Source organism: Pavona decussata, unplaced genomic scaffold, assembly GCF_977016875.1.
Source record: "Pavona decussata unplaced genomic scaffold, jaPavDecu1.1 SCAFFOLD_91, whole genome shotgun sequence".
In the NCBI taxonomy this organism is placed as follows: Eukaryota; Metazoa; Cnidaria; class Anthozoa; order Scleractinia; family Agariciidae; genus Pavona; species Pavona decussata.
The window spans coordinates 1,278,697-1,302,820 of record NW_028145508.1 but is presented as its reverse complement, the minus strand read 5'-3'; the positions used below and the strand labels follow the sequence as shown (position 1 = coordinate 1,302,820).

General features: G+C 38.6%; 2 protein-coding genes across 2 annotated transcripts; one reads left to right on the top strand and one right to left on the bottom strand.

Annotated features, from left to right (window-relative positions):
• The first annotated feature begins 65 nt into the window (after positions 1-65).
• On the top strand, positions 66-14,327 carry LOC146474133 (late secretory pathway protein AVL9 homolog). The gene is made up of 18 exons (XM_085117401.1): positions 66-274; positions 553-664; positions 1,826-1,929; positions 2,581-2,652; positions 3,000-3,089; positions 3,163-3,229; positions 3,932-3,972; positions 4,139-4,177; positions 4,458-4,527; positions 5,843-5,907; positions 7,311-7,394; positions 7,848-7,982; positions 9,992-10,127; positions 10,886-10,966; positions 11,192-11,306; positions 11,410-11,463; positions 11,948-12,027; positions 13,058-14,327. The coding sequence occupies exons 1-18, from the start codon at positions 200-202 to the stop codon at positions 13,201-13,203; spliced, it is 1,566 nt and encodes a 521-aa protein (XP_084973527.1). The 5' UTR covers positions 66-199; the 3' UTR covers positions 13,204-14,327.
• Positions 14,212-23,051, bottom strand: LOC146474132 (uncharacterized). The gene is made up of 7 exons (XM_085117400.1): positions 22,625-23,051; positions 19,499-19,680; positions 18,639-18,979; positions 17,867-17,997; positions 16,629-16,831; positions 15,503-15,949; positions 14,212-14,832 (listed from the first exon to the last, which is right to left on the bottom strand). Exons 1-7 carry the CDS (start codon positions 22,983-22,985, stop codon positions 14,590-14,592), a joined length of 1,908 nt encoding a protein of 635 aa, XP_084973526.1. The 5' UTR covers positions 22,986-23,051; the 3' UTR covers positions 14,212-14,589.
• Between the last annotated feature and the right edge of the window lie 1,073 nt (positions 23,052-24,124).

The following is a 24,124-nucleotide window of genomic DNA, read 5'->3' as shown; positions in this document are numbered from 1 at the left end:
CGTGCGTTCCAGGGTCTGGCGACTGGAATAAAACAACGGAGAACGAACTGGGAACTAGTTGAAACTTGTCCCCAGTCCTTCAATGTGATTATAGTTCAAAATGGCGGATGTGTGAGGGAATGTTTATTCTGATTTTTTGTGGAAAATTTGTTGAAGTGGAAACACATTCTCAACAGATGGAGACCATCTGAAGTGCAACATGGACTGTGAAGATGCCGAGCGGGTCATTCTGCATATTGTAGTGGTGGGATTCCATCACCAGCGGGGATCAGAGGTGAGAAACTTCGCCCCGTCCGGATAATTAAGAATTTAGGATGAATATTAAGCACAAATTTTTTAGTAGAGTTAAAACAACTTTGTTCGCTTTGTACGTGCTAAAATTTGGGCTACTGCAATTTTGTTTTCAAATTTAAAGCACCAGTAATACTGTCACTTAGTATTTATAGTTCACATCGTAAATATTTTGTATTCCTTGCATCAGTTTCTTGTAAAATTAATTATTGATTTAAGTTCTTACTTGATTGTCTGCTCGGTTAATTTTTGCCCATCCAGGTTGAGTTTTCATATCCGCCGTTTGGAAACTCTCAAAACACTTCGCTTCCAAGGGAATGGCGTTTTCTGCCATTTTTGGCATTACCCGATGGGGCACATAATTGCGAGCAAGGTACTAAGCTTTATTTTTAACTGCCTCATACAATGCCATAATAAATAATAAAATAAATAAATCACTTTATTTAAGTTTATTTATTCATTGTATTTAGCACAGAGTACTTATTGGGGACACTTTCCAGATCGAATTGGAATTTAGAAGTGTTGGTTTTTGAGGAGAGGGGAAAACCAGAGTAACCAAAGAGAAACCTCTGGGAGCAAGGACGAGAACCAAAAACAAACTCAACCGACACATGATGCTGAGTCCAGGAATTGTACTCGGGCCACATTCGTGGGAGGCGAGTGCTCTCACTACCTTGCCATACCTGCTCCCCACATAATTTAATTTCCATCAACATATGAAAAAAAAATTTATCTTGGATGTTAGTACGCATCCTTCCAACTCCTTCTCAGAGGGAAGTATCTAATTGGCAACTTTACAACTTTTATAAGTATATCTGCCCTTGAAGGAGGTAATCAAGCTAACAAATGAATCCCATGGAAGGCCTCCTAGGTATATTAGCGAGAGGGAGGTGTGAAGACCTTTTTTGAGTGATTATGGACTTATTGGGGGCTTGATTTCCACATTTATGTATACATTTTGCAACTCAAACTCTATTCATACTCCCTGATTTTGGAAGACGGTTAGTGTGAGAGTGGTGCACGTATAAATAATGTATGGAGCTGTGCAGAAATCTTTCCATTTTCTGGTGAGAAATTTTTGGCAAACTTTTTTTGGGGGGAAAGATTTTGCCAGGGTCTTTTGTAGATAATTTAAGTGTTTATGTGGAGAACAAATGACCTTTTGGGTTGCATTCTCAGTTGCTGGACTTTTTCAGGTACACTTTTAGCCTATTACAGGTCTTTTGGGGTCTAACAACTTTGCCTAATTTGTATCTCCCATTGCTGATTATATACCTGAATGCCCTCTGGTGAATAAATTATAACAAGTGGGAGTCTACAAGTGCATGCCCCCCCCCCCCCCTTCCTCAGTATACATGTATGTTGGGAGAGGGGGAGGGAAGGAATGGATGAAACATCACCAGTAAATGGAAGAATGGCTTTCCATTTATCACAGCATTAGTGTTCAGGGACATTTTGGGTAGCATTATGGGTTATAGTATTTAGTGTCCAACATAAAAAAAGTTAGTCCATTTTGTTCATTACATTTTTTTAGACACAACCCTCTTTCATTTGCCAAGTCTCAGCACAACTCTTACCAAACACAACTCACAATCCACTGTGTTTGGAATATCATGTTTCAAGCAAATAGACAGCAAGGTATGTGATGATTTCTGAATTTCATGTTGTCTGACTTGAAAAATGTTGTGTAGTTTTAGAAAATGGCCATTAACGTCCCCCCTCCACAGTAGTGATTGGTAATTCCAGGGGAGTCTCAAACACGAAAAGATTTAAAGGAGAGTATGAAGCTATGGTGTTACACTACCTCAGCTGGTGCTTTAACTTGGCTCCGATAGGGCACTGTATAACCCACAATTTCACAAACCGTTGATCACTTGATAGATTTAATGATATTTAAAACAAATTTAATAAATGGAATAAGCAGAATGAACTAATTTAGGCTGCATGAACTTAAGGCTAATGCAAAAACTAGTGGGCAATTGTTACAATAATCATTGTTCTTGCAAAAGGAAAACTTAAAATAATACGTCGTTCAATCACAAATTAGTTTCAGGCAGATACGGTATTAGTGTACTATCTTACAAAACCTCCAAGTAGTTCAGCAATGTCTAGAACAGAAATCAAACAAAAATCCTTCTAGAAGCAATGGTCATGCAATGTTCTATTGGCATGACAGCGTAGAGGGGTGAGAGGGTGGGGAGTGATTCAGCCCTTTTAAGGTACGGTACATGTACATTGTATATACAACTTGTAAAGCTAACACCTGTGAATATATGTTAACAATAACAGGATCTGAAAAATAAGAAGGATGATGTTACAAGAAGTACTGTACAGAAGAGTGTTTGCATCCTCTGCTGTCTGGTGAGTGATTCTCTACCTGATTTTGACTGATTACTGTCTTGTTTGATGTAAGATATCAAAATTTGAAATCTTACGTCAAACAAGTCAGTGGGCTCCCGGTGAGGAGAAATTAGGTGCTATAGTCACTACTAAGACTTAAAGGGTTCAGTAAAATTATTATAACCTCAGGGTATAAACTGTCCTCTGGAAAGTGTGCTTGTTAGACCTTTTGAAAGGCAGAAAGCATAGCCATCTTACAGTGTATGTTAAATTTAAGGCTGTTTTTTATTTGGCTCAAAAGTGCCTAATTTTTTAAATTTACTTCTAACAGACAATTTACATCATATGTTTTATTCTTAATCCAACAGCCCCTTTATGGATATTTAAAAGAAAAACTTCAAGTTGCCACAAGGGTGTATTTTGAAGAAAAGGACTTTTCAAAAACAGGAATTTTGGAGGTGAGTCTTACTTGACAGGTAGAGTATTATTTACAGAGTAACATTTCTGACTTGTTCTTTCTTTTCTTCGTAGGAATTGTATAAAAGTTTGAACATGTCCCTGTCGCCAAGTCTGATGGAAGAGTCCTTGTTGTTTGTTGGTGAGTTGTCAAATGAATGAGAAAATAAATTTTTTAATGTAATTTAACTACAAGAACGACAGACCTTCCCCAGCCCTAAGTATCTGTGTAACCAAGGGAGAGTAACAGGTAGGAAAAACCCGGGATTAGAAGGAGTGGAGGTCTGCAGAAGGTGAGAGAAGAGAGGGCATGGACTAGGAGTTTGAAAGTGGTGGGAACTGAGAGAAAATGATCAGAATTATTTGCAATACTGGATGATACGGCCACATAGTTTGCCGTGGAAAAGGTACAGTGTACAAAGAGGTGCAAACCACTGAGAAAGGAAATTCAGACAGCTTCTCCTCCCCTCTCAGGGCTGACCTCTTCCCCCCTGTCAGTGCTGACATTCCGCCTCTCCCTTAGGACTATCATTAAGGTTTTACAAACTATGTAATGTTGCATTGATCTTCACACCTGTAACAATCTTGTTGTCCTCTGAGTAAAGTTAACATTCCACCATCAAGATGCATTTTGGGGTTAATTTAGGCATAGCAGTTGTTATGGGTTATGGCCCTTAATTACAGCTCTGCCTCCACCTTGTATGTGAGTGTAGCGATATTTATTAGTCTCCTTTTTACTCATGATGCACTGCCATTTTTGTTTTGACTCATACACCAGTTGAAATAAAGTTACATGATTCTGGATCTGTATCAAACTTTATTCGCTAAATATTTTACTTTACAGGTCTTTCCATGGTTGAATTAATTAGAAAGTTTAGACATAGGGTGAGTATGTGAATGATAAAATTACTTAAACATGTATACTTTAGGGTACAGTGTAATCTTAGGGTATACCTGTAGGTTAGGCAGGAGTGAATGACTTTTAGCAAGTCTAACTAATGATTATTATCCAGACAAAGGAGCTCACTTTGCATGCTTTCTTGTTTTTCAGATTTTAGTTCTTTTTAAACTACTTCTTTTAGAGAAAAAGGTAATATTTACATTGTTCTTTATTTTATTAATTTTATGATACATAAATGACTACTAACAGTTACTTCAACAGAAAGTCACATTTTTATTACATGAAAATATTCATGTTGGGTTTCTTTGAGAGGAATTATTGAAGTTCCCCTTGTATTTCCATACCACTTGCATTTTACTCACCAGGGAGACTCACAGCTTACTTGGTCACGTTAGTTTACTGATTTAAACACCACATATTTTTTTCTTTTACAGTAGATCTTGCTAACCATTTTTCTATTTTTTGTAAGGTGATATTTCATGGCTTCCCAGTTGGCAGTCTTTGTATGCAGCTTCTGTCGCTAATCTCTCTATTTCCAAGTACGTCTTTTCTTCTGATATTAAAAGTGGTCCATAAAATATCATTTCACTAGTAGTTGCAACAATCCCAGTGGAGGGGGGAGGGGGGGGGGAGGTACTCCCTACATGTATAATGGACTATACAGGGAGGCTCTGCCCAAAAGGGGTACCTTTTAAATACCTCCTTAGGAGGTATCTAAAAGGGTATGGATTTCACAAGCTGAAGTAAAGAAAAGGGTAGAGAAAACTCTGATTTAGGTATTTAAAAGGGCCTTTCAAAATATCATGAATAGACCCAATGAAAAAGGTAGAGTGTTTCTACTGTAGGTATGTGAAAGGGAATGACACCATTTTCTATGGAAGGCATAAAATGGTACATATTTATAAGGGTTAGAGTTTGGACCTTGAGGCGGAACCTTGGCATATATAAAACTTGCTTGAGTACCCCCAGCCCCCCAGGGGGTACCCTGGGTTAAAAATGACAGGGAGGTGTGAATAAGGTCATAAATTGAAGCAAACCCCCAAAAATTCCCTGAATCAAAATTTATAAACCCATAAAAATCCCATTCTGGATTTTCGAACTGTAAAAACACTCAGAAAAGATTAATGGACAAACAAAGAACAACAGTAAAAATGGATTGTTTGTGTCTGCTTTTTGTAGCTAAATGTCTGCTTAACTTACCCAACAATTTTTTACTGTGAACCTTCCCATATTTTTTTTTTTTTTTTGAAATATTTTTTTTGAATACCCAAAAAAATCCCTGGTAAAATGAAACTACCCAAAAAAATACAGTCAAACCCCGTTATTACGGACACCATTGGGACCAGAAAAAGTTTCCGTTTTACAGAGTGTCCTTATTAAACAGATTAATTTTAAGGAAAAAGTATGGAGCGTGACCCAAGAAAACTGTCCTTTATAACGAGTGTCCGTATTAAGCGGGTGTCCGCAAAGCCGGGTTTCACTGTACAGGCAAAATTTACTTACCAAAAAATTCCAGAGATTGTGAATTTCAAACCCAAAGATATCCTTCGCACCTCCCCATCACTTTTAACTGCTACTAAATCTACTACCAACAGATAAAGACAGGTTTGAAATCGTGCTTCTTAGACCCGCTAAACTATCAGCACTTTTGAGAAAGAGCTGGCTCCAAGCTGGGTCTTTACTGTTTGAAGAGCTTGCAAAGCATTGCTCCTCATGTTTGAGATTAGGTTAAAATATGTCAGCAAAAGGAAAAGATCAAGTTGCATTTACTAACCAACTTAGTTAAACTGTCGAGATATCAAATGGCTCATAAACAGCATTTTACAATAACATTCTGATTTGTTTTAATACTAGAAATGATTCAAAGTGGTCTGGTGTATGCTGCCCCAAGGGAGAATGAACTGGACAAGTCTGAAAATGTATGCATGGAAATTTTGTTATTTTATTGAACATTTATATTGATTTTGTACTTTGGTCAGCGCCATTGGTTGCTTACCAATCTGCAGAGTGGGAGGAACATAAGTCTGACTGAGGGAGACCAAAGGCACTGCAAAGGCTATCACAAGTGTGTTGACTGTTATGTAATGTTTAAAACACGAGCAGCAGTGTTTTATCAGGATTTAAAACCACGAGGTGCAGCCGAGTGGTTTTAGACCCGATAAAACACGTTCCTGCAAGTTTTTTGAACGGCTTCAAAAACATTCCTGGAAAAGCGTGTGTCTAGAGAGTTCATAACAATGATGCTTTTGTGATCGTTGGAAATTAGCATACGAGAAAAACATTAAACACCGCATATTAATAAGGAGGAGGTTTTATCGGGTTTTAAAACCACTGCACGTGACGTTTTATTGACCATTTGGTAGGTCAATGGGCTTATGAATTAATAATGAGTTTGAAACCTTCATGTGGTTTGCACGCCCTAAATGGTTTCCCTGTGAGGCTAACCATTTAGAAGCCTTCAGCAGTTCTGCCACCAAGAGACTTGCCCAAAAACCCTGACCAAGAGCATCAGCTAGTAGGCTACTGAATGGTTGTCCTATCTCCAATGTTGGAGTGTACACCACTGTGGAAGAAATTAATGTAATGATGCTCCCCCATCCCACTGTGACCACCCACCCTGCCAGTGTGTGGTTGACCTAAGATCAGATGCTAGTTTTGTGAGGAACCCTATGTAAGACTGTCTTGTATATTCCACTTCCATGATCAGTTCACCTCTATGGGTATACATGTGTTAAGAATTCACAATATGACCAGTTCCCAGTTGGCTTGATAGCTCAATCGGTAGAGCACTGCACCAGCATCACAGAGGTCATGAGTTCAAATCCCGTTCAAGCCTGAATTTTTTTCAGGCTTTCTTTTCGCGACTGCTTAAGTTGCAGAAATAACTGCGAGGATCTTTCTTCTATTTTTAAATAGATTAAAATCCTTCATCCGCAATTCAAATATATATTTCATATATTTACATTTATTTATTCATCCTTCACGTGTATTTTACGAACTCACAATGTGACCAGCTCCCAGTTGGCTTGATAGCTCAGTTGGTAGAACACAACAACGGCATCGCAGAGGTCATGGTTCGAATCCCGTTCAAGCCTGAATTGTTTTTTTCAGGCTTCTCTTTTCAAAACTACTTAAGTCGGGTACATTACTGCGATGTTCATTCACTTATTCATCAAGGCTGTCTTTGTGACTCCTGGATGTAAAAGCACTCTTAATTTTCACCACTGACACTTTTTAGTTATTGAGTGATAAAACAAAATTAAATCGTTATTTATCATTTCATAACAACAGATATTTCTAAAAAATGATTCATATTTTACAGGATAGTTTTCGTCCGCTACATGTACATGAATGTGAACAATTATCAGTGGATATTTTTGGATTCCCGTTATCAATTTTTACAAAGGTAAGCAAGTCATCATCTTGAAATTTTTATCATTTTTATCAAGTCCCCTGTGTCTATGTTGATTAGTGCTTTAGAAGAGATGAACAAGATGTAAGAAATAGACTGTAGACTAAGTAAAATAATACAGGCGATAACCGTTTTAACAAATGTCAACATTTTTTCTAATTTTTCTGCAGATTTTAGTTTCTGTTGGTAAATCATTCTAACACTTTCTTGGATTCAATAACTCCTATGTTGATTGTAGTTTGGTTGAAGGATTAAAACAAACAAGAAAACAATTTGAACAAACAACATGAAACCAGGAACAACAGTTTTCCTCTGTCACAGAGAATAGCAGCATCTCGTAAGACATTTTAGTGGGTGCAATGTCTTGTTAACTCGTTGAGCTTGTGTGGAGTCTTTCAACCATTGTGCACGTTAACTGAACCAACATGTGTCATCTTTTTCTTACAGAACTCCATATTTCATCCTTATTTATCACTACAACAAATGGAGGTGTTAAAGAGCCCTCACGTTCGTAGCTTTGTTATTGGAGCATCAAATTATTTGTTTAAACGACAAAAGGGATTATCAGATGTTTTAGTTGATGTAAGTATGGGAAGTTCAAAGTATTTTGTTAAGGGGGTGTAAATTTTAACTGACAATTGATGTTTTTAGAGCGCACTTATTTCTTAGTTTATTACACTACTGAATAGCTTTCGCTGACGCCAGAAAGACCTTTAAAACAATTAGATGCAATAATCATGGAACAAGTCATCATATAAATAAATAACTATACACGTCAAAATAATCATTACAGGCGCTTAACATGAGCTGGAAACTAAGCGAGCAACAGCCTAAAGGGCAGTAAATTTAAAAATAGTTGGTGAGGTGGCGATCACTGCCTCATGCGCAAAATATTCCAAACACGACTAGCTCTCTCGATAACTACTGAAAGTTTAATTATAATTTAAGATCATCGTCACAGCTACCATTATAACCTTATAATGCTACAAAAACAAAAAAAAACATTGGGAGACAGAGCATTTCAAGTTGCGTCTCCGGGACTGTGGAACGGTCTCCCAAATGACATTAGAAATGCTAAGACAATGGACGTTTTTAAGTCCTTAGTGAAAACTCATCTTTCTAGGAAAGCGTATGCTTGTTATTTTTAGAATTTTACATTTTTGACTCTGTGTAATTTTTAGCTTATATATTTGAAATGGATTGGATAGTTTTATTATATTAGTTTTATTATTTTATTATTATTTTAATGTAACTTGTAAGGCGCATTTGAATATATTCATATAGATATTTGCGCTGAATAAGTAATAAATTATTATTATTATTATTATTATTATTATTATTATTATTATTATTATTATTATTATTATTATTATTATTATTATTATAAAGACAAACGTGACTTCATACTTCAAAACCTTATTCAATGTTTTACCAGTATTTTTTTCATGCGTGTGGTTGTCAATTTAACTGGGTGCGTGCATCAGCGAAATAAGCGAAGAATACTAAATGGCTTGCTTTTAATGATTAACTGAAGAAATTTCCTCGTACGCAAGCATTTTGTATCTCTTCCCTCATTTTGGGTAAAGCTGGTTAAATTTATGTCCCCGCGCGATAAAAATTACCACTTTGGTTTGCATAAACGTAAAAGGTCCATCACTGTTCAACTATATACGTTCACTCAAACGCTCACGCATCGTCTTCAATTTTGTTTACGAACGTAAAACCAGTTACATTTACACCCTCACAGCTCACGCACCTAAAGTTTACGCAACAGTGGAAATACGCCTGTACATTAGTCGTACATCTCCCTGCTTGGCACCGGTGACGTTTTTTCTTACGCCTGGCACTAGTTACTGGTTTTCCCGCGCTTAGCACCAGTTGCATGTTTTTCCATGCTGGTGACTGGTTTACATTTTAGCTGCCCTTGGCACCGGTTGCACGTTTTCCCGCGCTTTGCATCGATTACTTGTTTCCTGTGTTTGGCACCGGTTGTGTGCTTTCCCGCGCTTTGCATCGGTTACTTGTTTTCCCGGGCTTGACCCCAGTTGTGTGCTTTCCCGCGCTTGGAACCGGTTGCCTGTTTTCCCGTGCTTGGCACCGGTTGAGTATTTTCCCGCGCTTGGCCCAGTTGCGTGCTTTCTCAAGCTTGGCACCAGTTGCTTCTTTCCCGCCCTTGACAGCAACTGCATCTTTTCCCGCGCTTGACACAGATTGCACATTTTTTTCGCGCTTACCACCACAGGCTTCCCACCCTTGGCACTGGCCACACGTTTTCCAACGCATGACACCAATCTCATGTTTTCCCATCGGGCAGAAGTTATTTTTCCCGTGCTAGGCACAAATCGGATGTATCCCACGCTTGCTGCTGTTGTTTAGAATAGTCGAAAACTCTAAGTTCATGCTGACAAAATTTTTTTTTCGAAAATCATAAAAATTCATGAACCACAAATCTAGTCTTTATTGTTTTTCACGTAAACGTAAACGTCTTTTGTTGAAAACTTACTGAAAATGATTGTCGATGTTGTTGTTTGAGTGTTGAAATAGTTGAAGACTGAAAATTCATGCTGAAGTACTTTTATTCTCTCTAACAGCTTGTGAATGACACTGTAGAGATTCATGATCCTGAACTAAACGATCAGCTTTCGTTATCAACCGCTGACTTGAGGTTCGCAGACTATCTTATTCATCATGTCAACGATTATGTTGAAAAAGGTGAACAGGAAGCAGGTTAGTTAAACTCCGCTCAGCAGTTTTTTTTAGTAGTCTTTCTACTATAAGTGTTGCAATTCCGTAAACTATACTATTGTTAGCAGGCGTTTAATTACATGTACGCCGACGCGGTTTGAAATGATCGCTGGTGGAACCTGGGGGGTTTTCTGACCTTGAAGCCGTATGGGAAAACGATATTGTTTTTGAAGTGTTTAGACGGAATAGTTCATGCCGTTTTTCTTGACGTTTAACTTATTTTAAAGTCGAATAATAATTTATAATAAAATAATTTACTTATTTATTTTTTTAAAAAAACTCATTAATAATTCATAAGCCCATTGACCTATCAAATGGTCGATAAAACATCACGTGCAGTAGTGTTTAATGTTTTTCTCATAGGCTAATTTCCAACGTTCACAATAGCATCATTGCTATGAACTCTCTTGACACACGCTTTGCCAGGAATGTTTTTGAAGCCGTTCAAAAAACTCGCAACACGTGTTTTATCGGGTCTAAAACCAGTCAGCTGCGCCTCGTGGTTTTAAATCCCGATAAAACACTGCTGCTCGTGTTTTGAACATTACATAATTAAAACAAGAGGTGCACCCTCATCGGGACGGCCAAAAGATGGCCGCGGCCGCTTTATAGGGGTGGCCGTTTAACAGAGGTTTTATTTACAGCACGAAACTGACAATAGTTTCGGGACTTTGATAACTGGCCGCTTAACAAGGGTTCGACTGTATGTAATTTACTTGTTTTATTTTTGGCTTTATCAGGCTGGGACGGTAGTGATGAGTGGATTCGAGCACAGTTTAAAATGTATCTGATGTCCTTACTGTCCACGATTCAGCACACAGGTTTGTAAGGTTTATTATAAAAAAAAAATGGTGGAATTGTTGGAACGCGTATCCTTGGCCCGAACATTTATCAACTACGATTTTTAGCCTGTTTGATGCCTTGATACAAAAGAACAAAAAACAGTTCTAACAGCCATCTCGCGAGAAAGTCCGTGAGATGCAGTGTTACTGACAGCAAAGTACATCTATCTGTGTAGAGGAATAACTCGTTTGTTGTTGTTGTAGATGGTGAAGGTATGGCAAACTACAATGAACGGTTTGTGGAGGTCTGGAAACAAACCACCAACTATCAAGTGTGGCGAGGGAAAGAGCATGCTGGGATTGATGACGTACATGCCGGGTAATCATGTGACATTTTAAAAATTGTTGTCTTAAAAGATTTACAATTAAGGACTCAGAATGTTCTAAACTTTTTGTTTGTTTGTTTGTTTGTTTGTTTACAGGCATCCATTTCAAGGGCAGATGGGACTATCCGATTTAAAGATACGACTCTCGAAGTAAGTGGTAACTGCGGTAGCATCCATACATCTACCTCGCCTTGCACACCGTTTTCGCCTGTTCTTAGACAGGTTTTAGCTATGGCATTTTTAGTAGTTTTTGACTGTGCTAAATGTTGAAGGACCTTTGCTAGAATAATCTTAGGACACAAGGAAGAGGAAATTACCTGAATTGTCGAAGAGAGAAAAGTTGTGGTAATTTTTTGAGTTATAATCCGTTTCCATCATGACAGACAAAGACGCTTGTGCATCAGTGTTAGGTTTACATTGATGCAAACTGTCTTTTCGAAGGTCAGCTAAAATAGCCGTAACATAGTCTCTTGAACCTTTTCTTGGTTAACTAGACTTTTTCGTAGTATCTGTTGTAAATGGGGTTTGTGCTAGACAACCACTCAGCTAATGCCCAGCGAGCCTTGTGCAGCATTCGTAGTAGCCTGATTTGATTTTGATCTTTATAACGAAAGTGCATTTCTCTGTTGTTTAGTGTTATGCAAGATGTAGCCACCAAGTCAGAAAGAGGCCGCAGGATTGGGCAGGCTGTGGCCGACACAGGGAAGGCAGTAGGTAAGTCGAGAGTTTGAGGAAGGCCTTCAGCGCTGGGGTTGTGTTCTGTTTTTCTAGTTCAATTAGCAAATCTAACAATAAAGCGGTTTTCAATTAATCGTCGAAAGAAATTCGCGTTCGGTTTGGCTCTGCTTTACTAATCTTGTAATTGACTAAAATAAAACTTGCAGGACTTCTACAATTAGCAGTTAAACCACAACCAAGTTACTCCCAAACCCAACTTTGTCCTATACTCGAGACATGATGAAGATGGCGTCTTTCTCTAAACTAACTTCGTTGTCACACGCGTTTTCTCAAACTTGACTCTTTCACTTCCGATTGCTGTTTGTGTTTTTTGTAATTAGTCAGAGTGATGACCATTGGCTTTGGTTGTACGACACACGAGTGAAAATACGAAAAAAAAAACAACAACAACAAATAAATCGATATATGATCAATAAAGAAAGGTGTAATATTCATCAGGTCGCGTTCTTGGGCCAAAAAAGGTCTTACTCCTGCGATGGGAATCGCCATAACCACTGAGCTAGTGGGAGACTTGTGCAAAGTTAGACCATTTTCTAGGTTTGTCTGTGACACACGTGCTGCATACTGCTTTGAAAAAGCGCACAATGAAGTAATCAGTGGCTAGAGTATTAGAACAGTGTGCAGAGGGCCATGCTTTCTAAACGAGGTCTGTTTGTGGCTCACGAAACAGTAGATGAACGATCCGAACAATACCACAATTCTAATAAAATTAAATGGAAGCTACAGGTTGGAGAGAACAGGGAAAATAGATAATCTGGAAGAGATGCTGCCATGCTGGTCTACTGGAATGTGCCTGGAACACGCGCCCTTAAGAGCGACTCTCTCTAAGATCCTCATATTCAATTTACATCTAGAAATAGATTTCGCTGATAACGTATTTCACATTTGTTACCTACTTGCCAAGAGAAGTTGACCGATCAGCGAAATCTATTTCCAGACGAAAATTGAATGTGAGGATTTTAGAAAGAGTCGCTCTTAATTTTTCTGCCTCGTTTTCATGTTGCAGGTGGCGCTATCAACAGCGCACGCTCATTCGTGACGTCATGGCTATCAGAATTGACGCAATCGGCCTCAGAAGAGAACGAAGGGAAAAAGAAAGATGAAAAAGAAACGAAGGAAGATAAAGTAACGACAGAAAATGAAGAATTATAAGAAATTGTTAGGATTAGGAAAAAATGCTTGTTTATTTATTATCTGTCACTCGGGGTTTGGTTTCAGAGGCAAGAAAGTTTCTTTGCATAATAATAAATACTTATTTGAAGTATAAAAAGTCGCTTATTAAGTTACACGAAACTTCAGTGTAGGATTTTTTTTAAATATAACATGTTTATAATATTTGGGACTGGTGACTAACGCAAAATATCTTCAAATGGCCAAGCGCTGGCCTTTTATCAGCCTTTGCCCGTGTGTAAATACTTGTAGTCCAATGGTTTTGAAGTAAATACTCGCTTACTTAGCAAAGTCTCTAAATAAACTTCTCAAACTCATTAATAATTCATGAAGAGAAACAGAAAATCACTACCGTGAAGGAGGCTTGGAGATGTGATCTTAATTATCATAAAATTTGGTGAACTTTTGCTTTGAATTTCTCCAAAAGTTATTAGTGGTTTGAGAAGCTATATCAAACACTCGAAAGAGTGTTTCATCCTACACTTTGAAGTTTATTCAACCGACTTCTCGGTGTTAAAAATTGGATGAAACACTCTTCCCAATGTTCGATGTATTATGTCAAAATTGATACAAAGTTGAAAGAATTCCTTACAGCGATAAATAAAGGGTACTTATGTCACAAAACATAAATAGTTCTTTTAACCCACTTCAACTAGTACGTTCCTTCATCACAGTCAGTGCAAAGCAGTGGTATAAAGTCTTTGTTACTTGGTTTTAACCTGCGTTGCATTTGTTAACTGCAGTGCAAATAAAACAAGTCTAAATAAAACAAATCTTTTAGGCCTGCAGAGAGATGCCATTACCAAAAATATATCTATAATTTAGAGATTTTCGCATGTGTCCGGTGTCTACTAGTAATTGATACAAGGTTGAAACAATTCCTTACTGCAATAAATAAAGAGTATTTATGTCACAAAACATAAATAGTTCTTTAACCCACTTTAACTGGTACGTTCCTCTATCACAGTCAGTGCAAAGCAGTAGTATAAAGTTAAGTTAGCAGTTTGAGCCTTGACCACACAGTATTTGGTTTTAACCTGCGTTGCATTTGTTAACTGCAGTGCAAATAAAACAAGCATAAATAAAACAAATCTTTTAGACCTGCAGAGAGTTGCCATTACCAAAAATATTTCTATAATTTAAAGATTTTCGCATATGTCCGGTGTCTACTGGTAGTGAACAGTTTCTGTATATCAACGTGAGAGCCAAAGTAAACAATACGCAAAAAGGACAGAGAAAGTTCCGTTTCAACTTTGCCCTCCTGCGGAACAGAAAACCGGTTTGCAGATCTTGGACGCGAAGCACTAAAGGCGCAGAAAATGAGCCACCCCAATTCCCTAGTAACAGAGACGTCGCCTTATGCTGATGTCAATTATTCAGGCGCCCTCTGAGACCAGTTCTTTCAATAAAGAACATCAGTTGTTCTTTCGATGTTAGCTTCCGCGGGATCTTCAGTTGATTGACGGCAGTGGGTGTGGCTTTGAGGAGAAATTCACGAAACTGTTGGAACGTGCCGGGTTCAACCAAGCGAACCTTAAGCCTGTCTATACAGCCGCCATTTTCCCGTCGGATGAGATAAAATGGGTTTACTTCACAAAGGGCTTCGTCCAACTAAAGAGGAAATACAAAAATTTATTAAAGTAACCACAACAAACCAATAGGTTGCGATAAGCATTTGTCCGACAAAGCTCCACCTGCAATTAGAGATCTTATCACCTTACGCTCGACCAAGTATGAGCTTCGAAGAGCTTCGACATGATTATATCCTTTCTCTGCCAAACGTTCACACGACTAATGGAGATATTTTGCCGCAAAGATATGGAACGAGCTAACAAATGATATTAGAATTAAAGCCGGCACTAATGAAGTGAAGAGCAAAATCCGATCGCTTAAGTTTTGACTGTTATCGGAATTTTGTTTTTTCATCCGATTCTTAGTTCTTAGCTTTTACAGTTTTTATACCAAGAATTGTTGTTCATTTTTTAGTTTCTAATTTTTAGCCGTGGATTACCTGTAAACTAGCTGATTAAGCTAAGCGTAAATTTAAATAAAGTATCTTATCTGTATCTTATCTTAACCTCGTTCCGAGGCTCGCGAGATTGGTAACGAATAATTTTGAGAGCTTTAATTTTAGTTTCAGCAGTTCTATAGTAAAAGCCGTAAATTTCGTCTTTAGTTTGGCTACTGGGTCACTGCTCATCGAGTTCAAAATTCCCTTTCGGGTACATAGGACAGTCGCACCTTGGACATGGAAATTAAAATAAGCTGCAACTCAGCTTACCTCTTGTGCAAGTGATTCCGTTTCAGCCGCATCTTGACGCAATCCCCTCACCTCTAGGAAAATCATGTAAAATGGCTTGACACCAGCGCCAAGTCCGGCGTGGATTCCCACATGGGTCTTCGCGCCAGTTTCTTCAATCGCTTCGCGACAACTGGGGAAAAAGTCCAGCAAAATACTCTCTGCGCATGTGTAATCCACAAGTTGAATCTTTTCGCCTTTTCTGCGCATCACCGTTGTGATTGCCTCGTACATCATCGTTTCACTCGTTTTCTCCGAGCGCATGTTGAGAAGCTGACCTTGCCTGTACTGGAACTCGATTACCGGGCAGCTGTTGTGAAAACGGACCACCTTCACCACATCTCCGATCCTGTATCGGCAGAGACCGCTGAGTGTCGTCACTACAAGTTCATACAGGAGGCCAATCTGAACTTCTTCGCCAAAGAGTGTCTGTCAATTGTAATGAATAAGTGTCAAGGTGGGTGGAATGTAAAAACTGCATTTTTATGTTCAGACTAATCCATAAAAATATAAAAATATTATCGTGATTATCTTATGTGAATATTCAACAGCAGGGCGTTTGTGGCTCGTACGAATACTCGCAGTGGGCATTTGAGGCACTAATGGTTAATCCACTTGTTGACAAAACCTGTTATCAACACCAAACAACAACAGTTCAGGAAAAAAAAGGGTTGGGTTTGTAACTATTATCGAAACAAAAGAAGAAAAACCTAAAAATGCAGGGAGAATAAAGCGACATAATACCGTGTTGGAGGGTAAATTTTAACATATTTTAAGCTCGGTAATGGCAGGAAAAAGATCAGTTATGTTCATTATGGCACGAGCTTGGGACAAATAAACTTCTGAATCCTCGGCGGAATTTCGTTCTTTCTTTCTTTCTTTCTTTCTTTCTTTCTTTCTTTCTTTCTTTCTTTCTTTCTTTCTTTCTTTCTTTCTTTCTTTCTTTCTTTCTTTCTTTCTTTCTTTCTTTCTTTCTTTCTTTTGGTTTCCATGCGTAGATAGCTAAGAAAATGGTTGATAACTGACATCGATAAGTATTGGCCAATCGACGACCAACTTCATGATCTTGGATCATACTGTGTTGTAGCGATAAAGCTTTTCCTCGTACCTTTGGCTGTTCTTCGTGGCTGTGTTCCAGTGGTATGAATTCAAAGAACATCGATCGAGGCACCAGAAGATAACATGGCGTCTTCTCCAGCGGCCATAAATTAACTCCCATTAATCCTTCAGTGGCGCCATAGATGGTGGAACAGAGAGGGACGCCTTTCAGATAACGATTCCGCAACTGGGTGGCGTACAGCTCCGATGATCCTAATTTCCAATTAAAAACGGATTTAGTGTTAAGCTACTTAAGAAGGTCCATAACTAGACTCATCAGTTTGAAGACAAATTATCAAGGATGAAATAAAAGAAAAGTACCCTACCTTCCAAGTTAGCAAGTAAACTTATTTTTTAAAGCAACCATGCAAATCCATACTCATTATACAAGGAACACTCACGCCTTCCGTTTGCCTTTCTACCAGACTAATATCACACAATTTTCGGTTTTTTATCAAAGACTCAAGTTTTAAGATTCTCTTAACGCCGAAATCGTTCGTTCTACCTCTCCAGCTTACTTTAAGATTTCACTTCATTTTGTAATAACTGTTTACAGTTTTTAATTTATGGTAGATGACTGTCGGAAAATAGATGGTGGTCTCTCTCCCTTCTTCCTCAACCTCAAAAGATGGTATCTTTATGTTTATTACAAGCCATCCCTCTACTGATCCAGTAGTAACAAATGACAGTGAGATTCAAACGTCACTTTTCCTATTTATCTAGCAATGTTGACTCTCGCTAACTGAATATTTGTGTCAACTCAAATTTTAAACCTAATAAAATTGTCTGGGTACGTAATGATCATGAGATAGGTTGTGTCTTCGATAACCGGCCACTACCCCAGATTAGGTAGGTCCTCCTCGAACAAACTTGTTATGACCTGGGCTGAGTTGCTCGAAGCATGATTAGCGCTAACCATTGGTTAAGAGGTATTAAAACCTATAGGTTGTCATGGTATTTAACCCGAGTTAGCGCTAACCATGCGTCGAACAACTGGACCCAGTTCTCTGATATTTAAGCTTGATAGCTTCATCTTCCCAGTTTCCTTTTCCTTACTATTATTATTTTCCTCTTTTGCTTTGTGTTTTTGTCACTAACGTCTATGTCCTACGTGTGGCAAATGAAAAAAAATTCAATTACAATTAAAAGTCATGGAAGACTACTGTTGGTTCGAGTTTATCCCCAAAATATCCCTGATGGAGTACAAAACGCAGGTGTTTATTATTGTAGTAAAGAAATTCTTCATACCAGTCACCACCCCATGCACGTGTGTAAGGTTCGGCCAAATTCTCCTGGCGATTCCATCAAATCCTTTTTCAAACTCACACCTGAGCTCATACGCTCGCTGTTTATCAGGGCTGAGCAGGTTGTTCAGTTCACTGTAAGTGAAAAACGGAAGAAAGACAAAATTATAGGGTTATTGTTGGCTTGCTTTTAGTGCAGTGGGAAAACCCGCAACGAAGGGAGCATCAGAATCACATGACCTTAAGTCACGGTTGTTGCACATTTTCTCGCGCTTAGGCAGGAGCTTGGCATCGGTTGCACATTTTCCCGCGCTTCACTGACACCGGTTGCATATCTTCCCGCGCTTCACACCAGTTGCACATTTTCCCGCGCTCCACAGCGGTTGCAAATTTCCCCGTGTTTGGCCGGTACCGGTTGCACATTTTCCCGCCCTTCGCCGGTACCGGTTCCACCACATTTTCGCGCGCTTAGATAGCTTGTCACTGGTTGCATGGTTTCCCGAATCTTTGCCCAGGTTTCCGTTTTCCTGTAATTGACATTGGATGTGTGGATTTGATTTCTGATCTGATTGGCTTATTGCTATATTTGTGTTTGACATGATTGACCAGTCGGAATTATTTTGGCTTTGTTACCACAGAAATGGCAAGTCCACAGAAAACCCTTTATCGCAGAGATTGTTTACTTTTTCAAAACGTTTATGTTTTGTTGTGTTGATTGAATACTGAGCTCCGAGTTGAAACCATTTTAAAAGGGCACTCGAGACTGACCGTCTTACCTTCGAACATGATCTGTTATTTCAAGATCAGCATTAACCTCTCCTTTCTCCAAGTCTTCCACCATTAGTTCCCAGTTTTCCTCCAGGAAGACGAACACCCCGTGAATCCAATACGAAAAGTTACCCCAAATCGAGCCCAGGTCCCTATCTCTCAATGCAAACAACATGTGAATGTAGAGTCCCGCAGGTTCGGACTGGACATCCAAAAGTACGCGAGGAGTAGAGAGAGCATGGAGCTGTAAGGAGGGGGCCAATGTTGAAGGTCCTATGGGAGTACCTCCTTCAGAGTACTTAATTTGAGGAGCGTGAAACAGCTTGAGGGACTTCTCTAGGTTGTCTGCCTGTAGCAGTAAAATGTTCACTGATAAATAATAACTTAATAAACAAATAAATATATCAGTCTAGGAAAAGGGCGTTAAGATAAATCGACTTGTTTCTGGTTGTTGGACTGTTGGGTACTGACAATGGAGAGTCCGTTTATGCCTGTGGGTGAATTCCAGATGCAACCATTCAAATAAACTTTACTGGGCAATACTTTGCAGTGGTACTGTTTATTATGCTGTACAACGTGGTTCTAACTTTTGAGTCTGTGGTTGAAATCCTAAAGTGCGACCATTCAAATGAAAGCTTCTGAGCAGTACTTTCCTGTGTTGCTGTTTATTATGCTCGACAAGGTGGTTACTTTTTGTGATAAACGTTGTTGAGTATGGGCAGTTCTTTTATCAGATATGTGGTTTTGTTGCCTAGTTTCGATATTTTTAAATGGAATTCGTAATAGTTATAGTTTTTCCACTTAGAGGAAAGTAAAATGAGGAAATCTCCTTTCGAATTTTTCTTTTTTCGTTTCGTTATCGTCTTACCTGAGGTAGAGCACCAAATATGGTATGATAGACACCGACAGCGAATCCGAATTCAACAAAAGCGCGGGAATTGTCACGTGTCTTTGGAATCAAACAACTCTTTCCTGTTGTCCCGGATGTGACCGCCAACATCCAAGGCTCCTGGCTGGTTAGTATGTTCTTCTCTCCCTTGGCGATTCTCTCTTTTGAAAGAAGAAAAGATATAGCTGAATATTAGAGAGACTGAACTGGAAATATCCTCCCCTTCTTTACTCACGGTAGTCCCGGAATTACAATGCGTGTCCAACGTACAGAGAGATTTAAACTTACGTTTACGGCGAACGGCAAACGGCAGGAATAACCACGTGACCATGTTTATACTATATTTGCAGCTCGCTGTTTACAGTTTCTCAGCAAATTAAAGTTAGCATCAAAGGTCAGAATTTATTTTCCACTTTTCTCATCTGTGTACTATTAATCTTTTTCAAGAAAACATAAACGCAGATCTCACGTTTGCCGTAAGCTCGATTCTAAATCTCTGAAGTATTGCCTCGAGAGCTTGCGCAAACTCAGAATATTCAGTTTCTGTGCTGTTGTTTACCAAGTATACCGCACCTGGTGGTACCTTCTAACTTTTGAGTCTGAGGATAAATTGAGGATAAAAATCCTTAAGTGTGGAAAGCTATGTAGCAGTAATGTTGAGCAGGACTGTTTATTTTGCAGTACAAGTCAATTTTAACTTTATCGGTGTGTGAAAATCCATCCTAACTTGACACCATTCAGATAAAAGCGTCATTACAGTGGTATTGTTTATTATTCAGGTAAAAGGTGGTCCACAAACTCTTTGAGTTTGTGGATGAAATCCTAAGCGATGAGACCACTGCAATGGACGCTGTATGTTGGTCAATATTTTCCGCATGCCAGATTTCTAATCGTTTGTCTAAAGAAATTCAGGCTTTCAATCTGTTTAGAAGCCGGAGGTTATGTTTTGATAGAATTTATCTCTATAGCTTCAGATATATAGATATGAAATTCTTAAAAGCTTTGTTGGTGCTATATTCCTGACGTATTTTTAAACATCGCTCGTAAATAAAACACGCAACGGCGACAAAACAATTCATTTCCCACTCGGTATGTGTTCCCCCTTTAAGTTCCTCCTTCCCACTTTTAAATGAAAAATGCTCCTCATATTTTAAGAAGTTGTGTGTGTATTAAAATTCCTTAGTGTCGTTCAGTGTGTTTCATAAAACTCTTTTACGAAACTGCGTTAATTGTTAAAAAAAATAAGTTGAGGGACTAGAGGGAACATGGCACTCATTAGTTGTCAGTAGATCAAAGATCATCGTGAATTTCCTCGTGTTACTCTTAGCGGCAGCTGAGAAACACTGGTAAATTCGACTTCAAATTATTAATTTTAAAAACTCAAATAGTTTCAGCAGTGATTAGCTTCGTTTCTGGGGTAATCATGGTGGTGACGGTGATGGTTTAGCCTTGAACTGAAGCACATCCTGAGTATTTGTATCTTATTTAAGATGGTTCTTCCCACCTGAATGACTTCAGTCCGACGAAAATAAATCCTTCGTCATACACTGACTTGTGGAAGTTTACTTTGCTAAATAAAAAATTGTCAAGATCACGATGTTTTGATATTGTGCAACAAGGAAAATTAAATGACACATGCAATCTTATCTGACAATGACAAGCCGATAAAACACAAGTGAGAGCCCTTCATATTTTTAGCTCAGGAGAGCAGATCAGGAATTAAAAATGTCTAGTTGTGTCTAGCTGGCACTGAAGAATGAATACAATGACTGCTTCTCTGAAAAAAAATTCATTTGAGATAACGGTCAACTTCCCTGGAAGATCGACTACCATTATTTGCTTCCTAGCAACGTATATCTTGATGATGATCAGTTGAAGCTTATAAAAAATCTCTTCTAAAGCTCCCTCTCTCTCACACACACGCTTGCAAGAGTAACGAAGCGTTTATGTGCCGATCCTGAATTTTCTTTTCATATCCCTAGAAGGGACTAGAAGGTGTTAAAAGGTAGCCTTAGCTGTGAGGTAAAAATATGTTTGAACGTACCATGATATGTTTTTTGCAACTTCGAAAGATCTGCGTGCTTCAGCCCCAGTGCCAATCTTAAAGGGGAAGTATCACGCGAATTTGATGTCATTTCAAAACCCAAAAATGTTTGTCTTTCATCAGAAACAAAAAAAATAATTGTCTAGTTTTGTTATAAATTATCGTCCCAGTGTAATAAAAGCTATCGATTAGTGCCTCTGGCCAGCGACTGAGTAGGTCCTCGTTGTTCTAGAATTATTATGTAGCTAAGTGAAGGTCCTATTTCACCATTTTTAACAAAAGAGGTCAAAAACCCACTGATGACACTTCCCCTTTAAAGGGGCAGTATCATGGGAGATATCATGATTTTGGGCAAATATTCACTAAATTTAAACTTTGAACACTGTGTTGATTAATTTTAAATCGCTTATACAAAGAAATATTGATAGTGATTCTACTGAGACGAAAGGTTGAACCAGAATATAGTACAATTGATTTTTAGTGCGTTACGACAGCGAAAATTGAAAACGTCGCCCCGACGTTTTCAAATTTGAACCCATTTTTATTTTGGTCATCTGCCGGCGAAAATATCCGTGGATAGTTTCTTTGCATTCTGATAGCCAGTATTTTAATGGAATTTTGGACATTATATCTAGGCTGCTATCAACCGAATAGCGTCTTTTCATTTGTCAATGTATTACTAATAGACCTAATAGAGTGATACTATCCCTTTATTAAGGGCTGATTCAATCCCTTGTGATGCAAGTTAGGTCACAATTATATTTGGCCAATTTGGAGCAAACTGCGGGTGGTATGAAAGATAATTTCAGTCCACTCCGGGCCTCATTTTTAAATAGCTTTTGAATGCATTTACGACTCAAAAATAGCACTGTTTTACTCACCGAAACTGCCCCATGGCCAATTTGTGGTCTAACAAAGATCTTTAGAATTTACAGCCGGCATCCTCTTCAGTTATGCGAAGGATGTGGGTCCAGAAACCTCAGCTGTCGCTTTCGTGCATTTTAACAGAATTTTTTCACGGAATATGATAAATACTGCGTGTATTACTCCCTAATACTTACCGACAAAATTTTTGTAGTGACTGTAGTTTGTAACTGGATGAGTTCTGATAAAATCCAAGCGATTCTTTACAAACCTAAACTTGAACTTCTCTCCATATTCTGTCCCTGAATTTTTCTTTAGGATGTTCAACAGGAATTCTTCTTGCACTTGAGCAAAATTATACGTATCACGTTCCAACTGCCATCTTGCTTTTACTCCTAGAAGATGCACAACACGATTGAGAACAAAGTGAATTAAAAGGCTCCTTGCGGTGTGAAATCTGGAACGACCATTCCTCCAAACGCGAAAAAATTCCGACGCCACAAAAATAACGAGACCGAGGAAAACCGAAAATAGTGTAAAACCGGTTGCCGTTAACATTCCGTGAGCTTGTCAAGGTTTAAAGTGACTATTTTTAAAATTTCCAGAACTGTCTTTTCTCTGCCTGCTGTGTCATAACTGTCAAGTCATAACTGTCTCTTGTACATGCGCTTTTTTGACGTGCTTAAACAGGAAATTCCCTGGACAGGCCATTCCCACCTTCGGTTGTCAATCAAACATCAGAGCGTAAACAACTGACAAACAACATGTGCCTTTTTCTTCGGCTTTTTTCGATAAAATTGGCTTTGTTTTCAGAATAACCCATTTTTAAACAAATTGGAACTTGATGTTTTCTATTGCTGTGGTAATATTATAATTTTTTGAGACATATTTTTTAGAGGACGCTTGAGTCAACAACTTGTTACGACTTAACAGTCTCAAGCCCTCAGGGGTGTGAAATGAAGGAGGGACTTGCACAGCTGCACGTCCGGTAATGACATTTTCACCCAAGTTTAAAATTTTTCTATCTAAATTCAGTTCTGTCAGTCGACGGAAGGTCAACCGATTTCCGCGTGGACAGATTTTTTTGTTCAAAGCTGAACAAGAGTTGGCTCTGCCTCAATGCAACTTTTATCCTGCAATTGATCAAAATTGTCTCGTGAAGCAAAAACCCACAGCTAAAACTGCGAGGATGCAGCATTCCTCCAAATGACATGTGCCAGGTTTCAAGGCTCGAGTCTCTTCAATGCCATCAAAGACCCAGACATTCTTCATTAAAATTTCAAGAATGTGTTTTGCTGTTACAGCAGATAGGGCAAAACCGTCATTTGTCTTTGGTCAGTGTCTGTTCCTTGAGGCTCACAGTTTTTCTGTATGTTTTGTCTACGAAAATTGTTGCCTTCTCGGAGATGTTGTCTACAGACGAGTGCAAAGTATCGCCTTTTCACTGAGGTATATAAGTTGGTATTTATATTAAGTATTTGACGGGGGATGGATGAATCATCAGAATATTTGTATTGGTTCAGTCACATGAATTGGAACATATAAAACCACAGGGCACAAACAAAATAACCAGCTGCGTGTGGTCACTCAGAGTTTTAACATAAATACTTCCTCGCCGTAAATAGGAAGTCTTGTGATAAGCCCACATACTAACAACACTTGAGCACTGCGATAAGCTTCTTCCAATTCATACTACA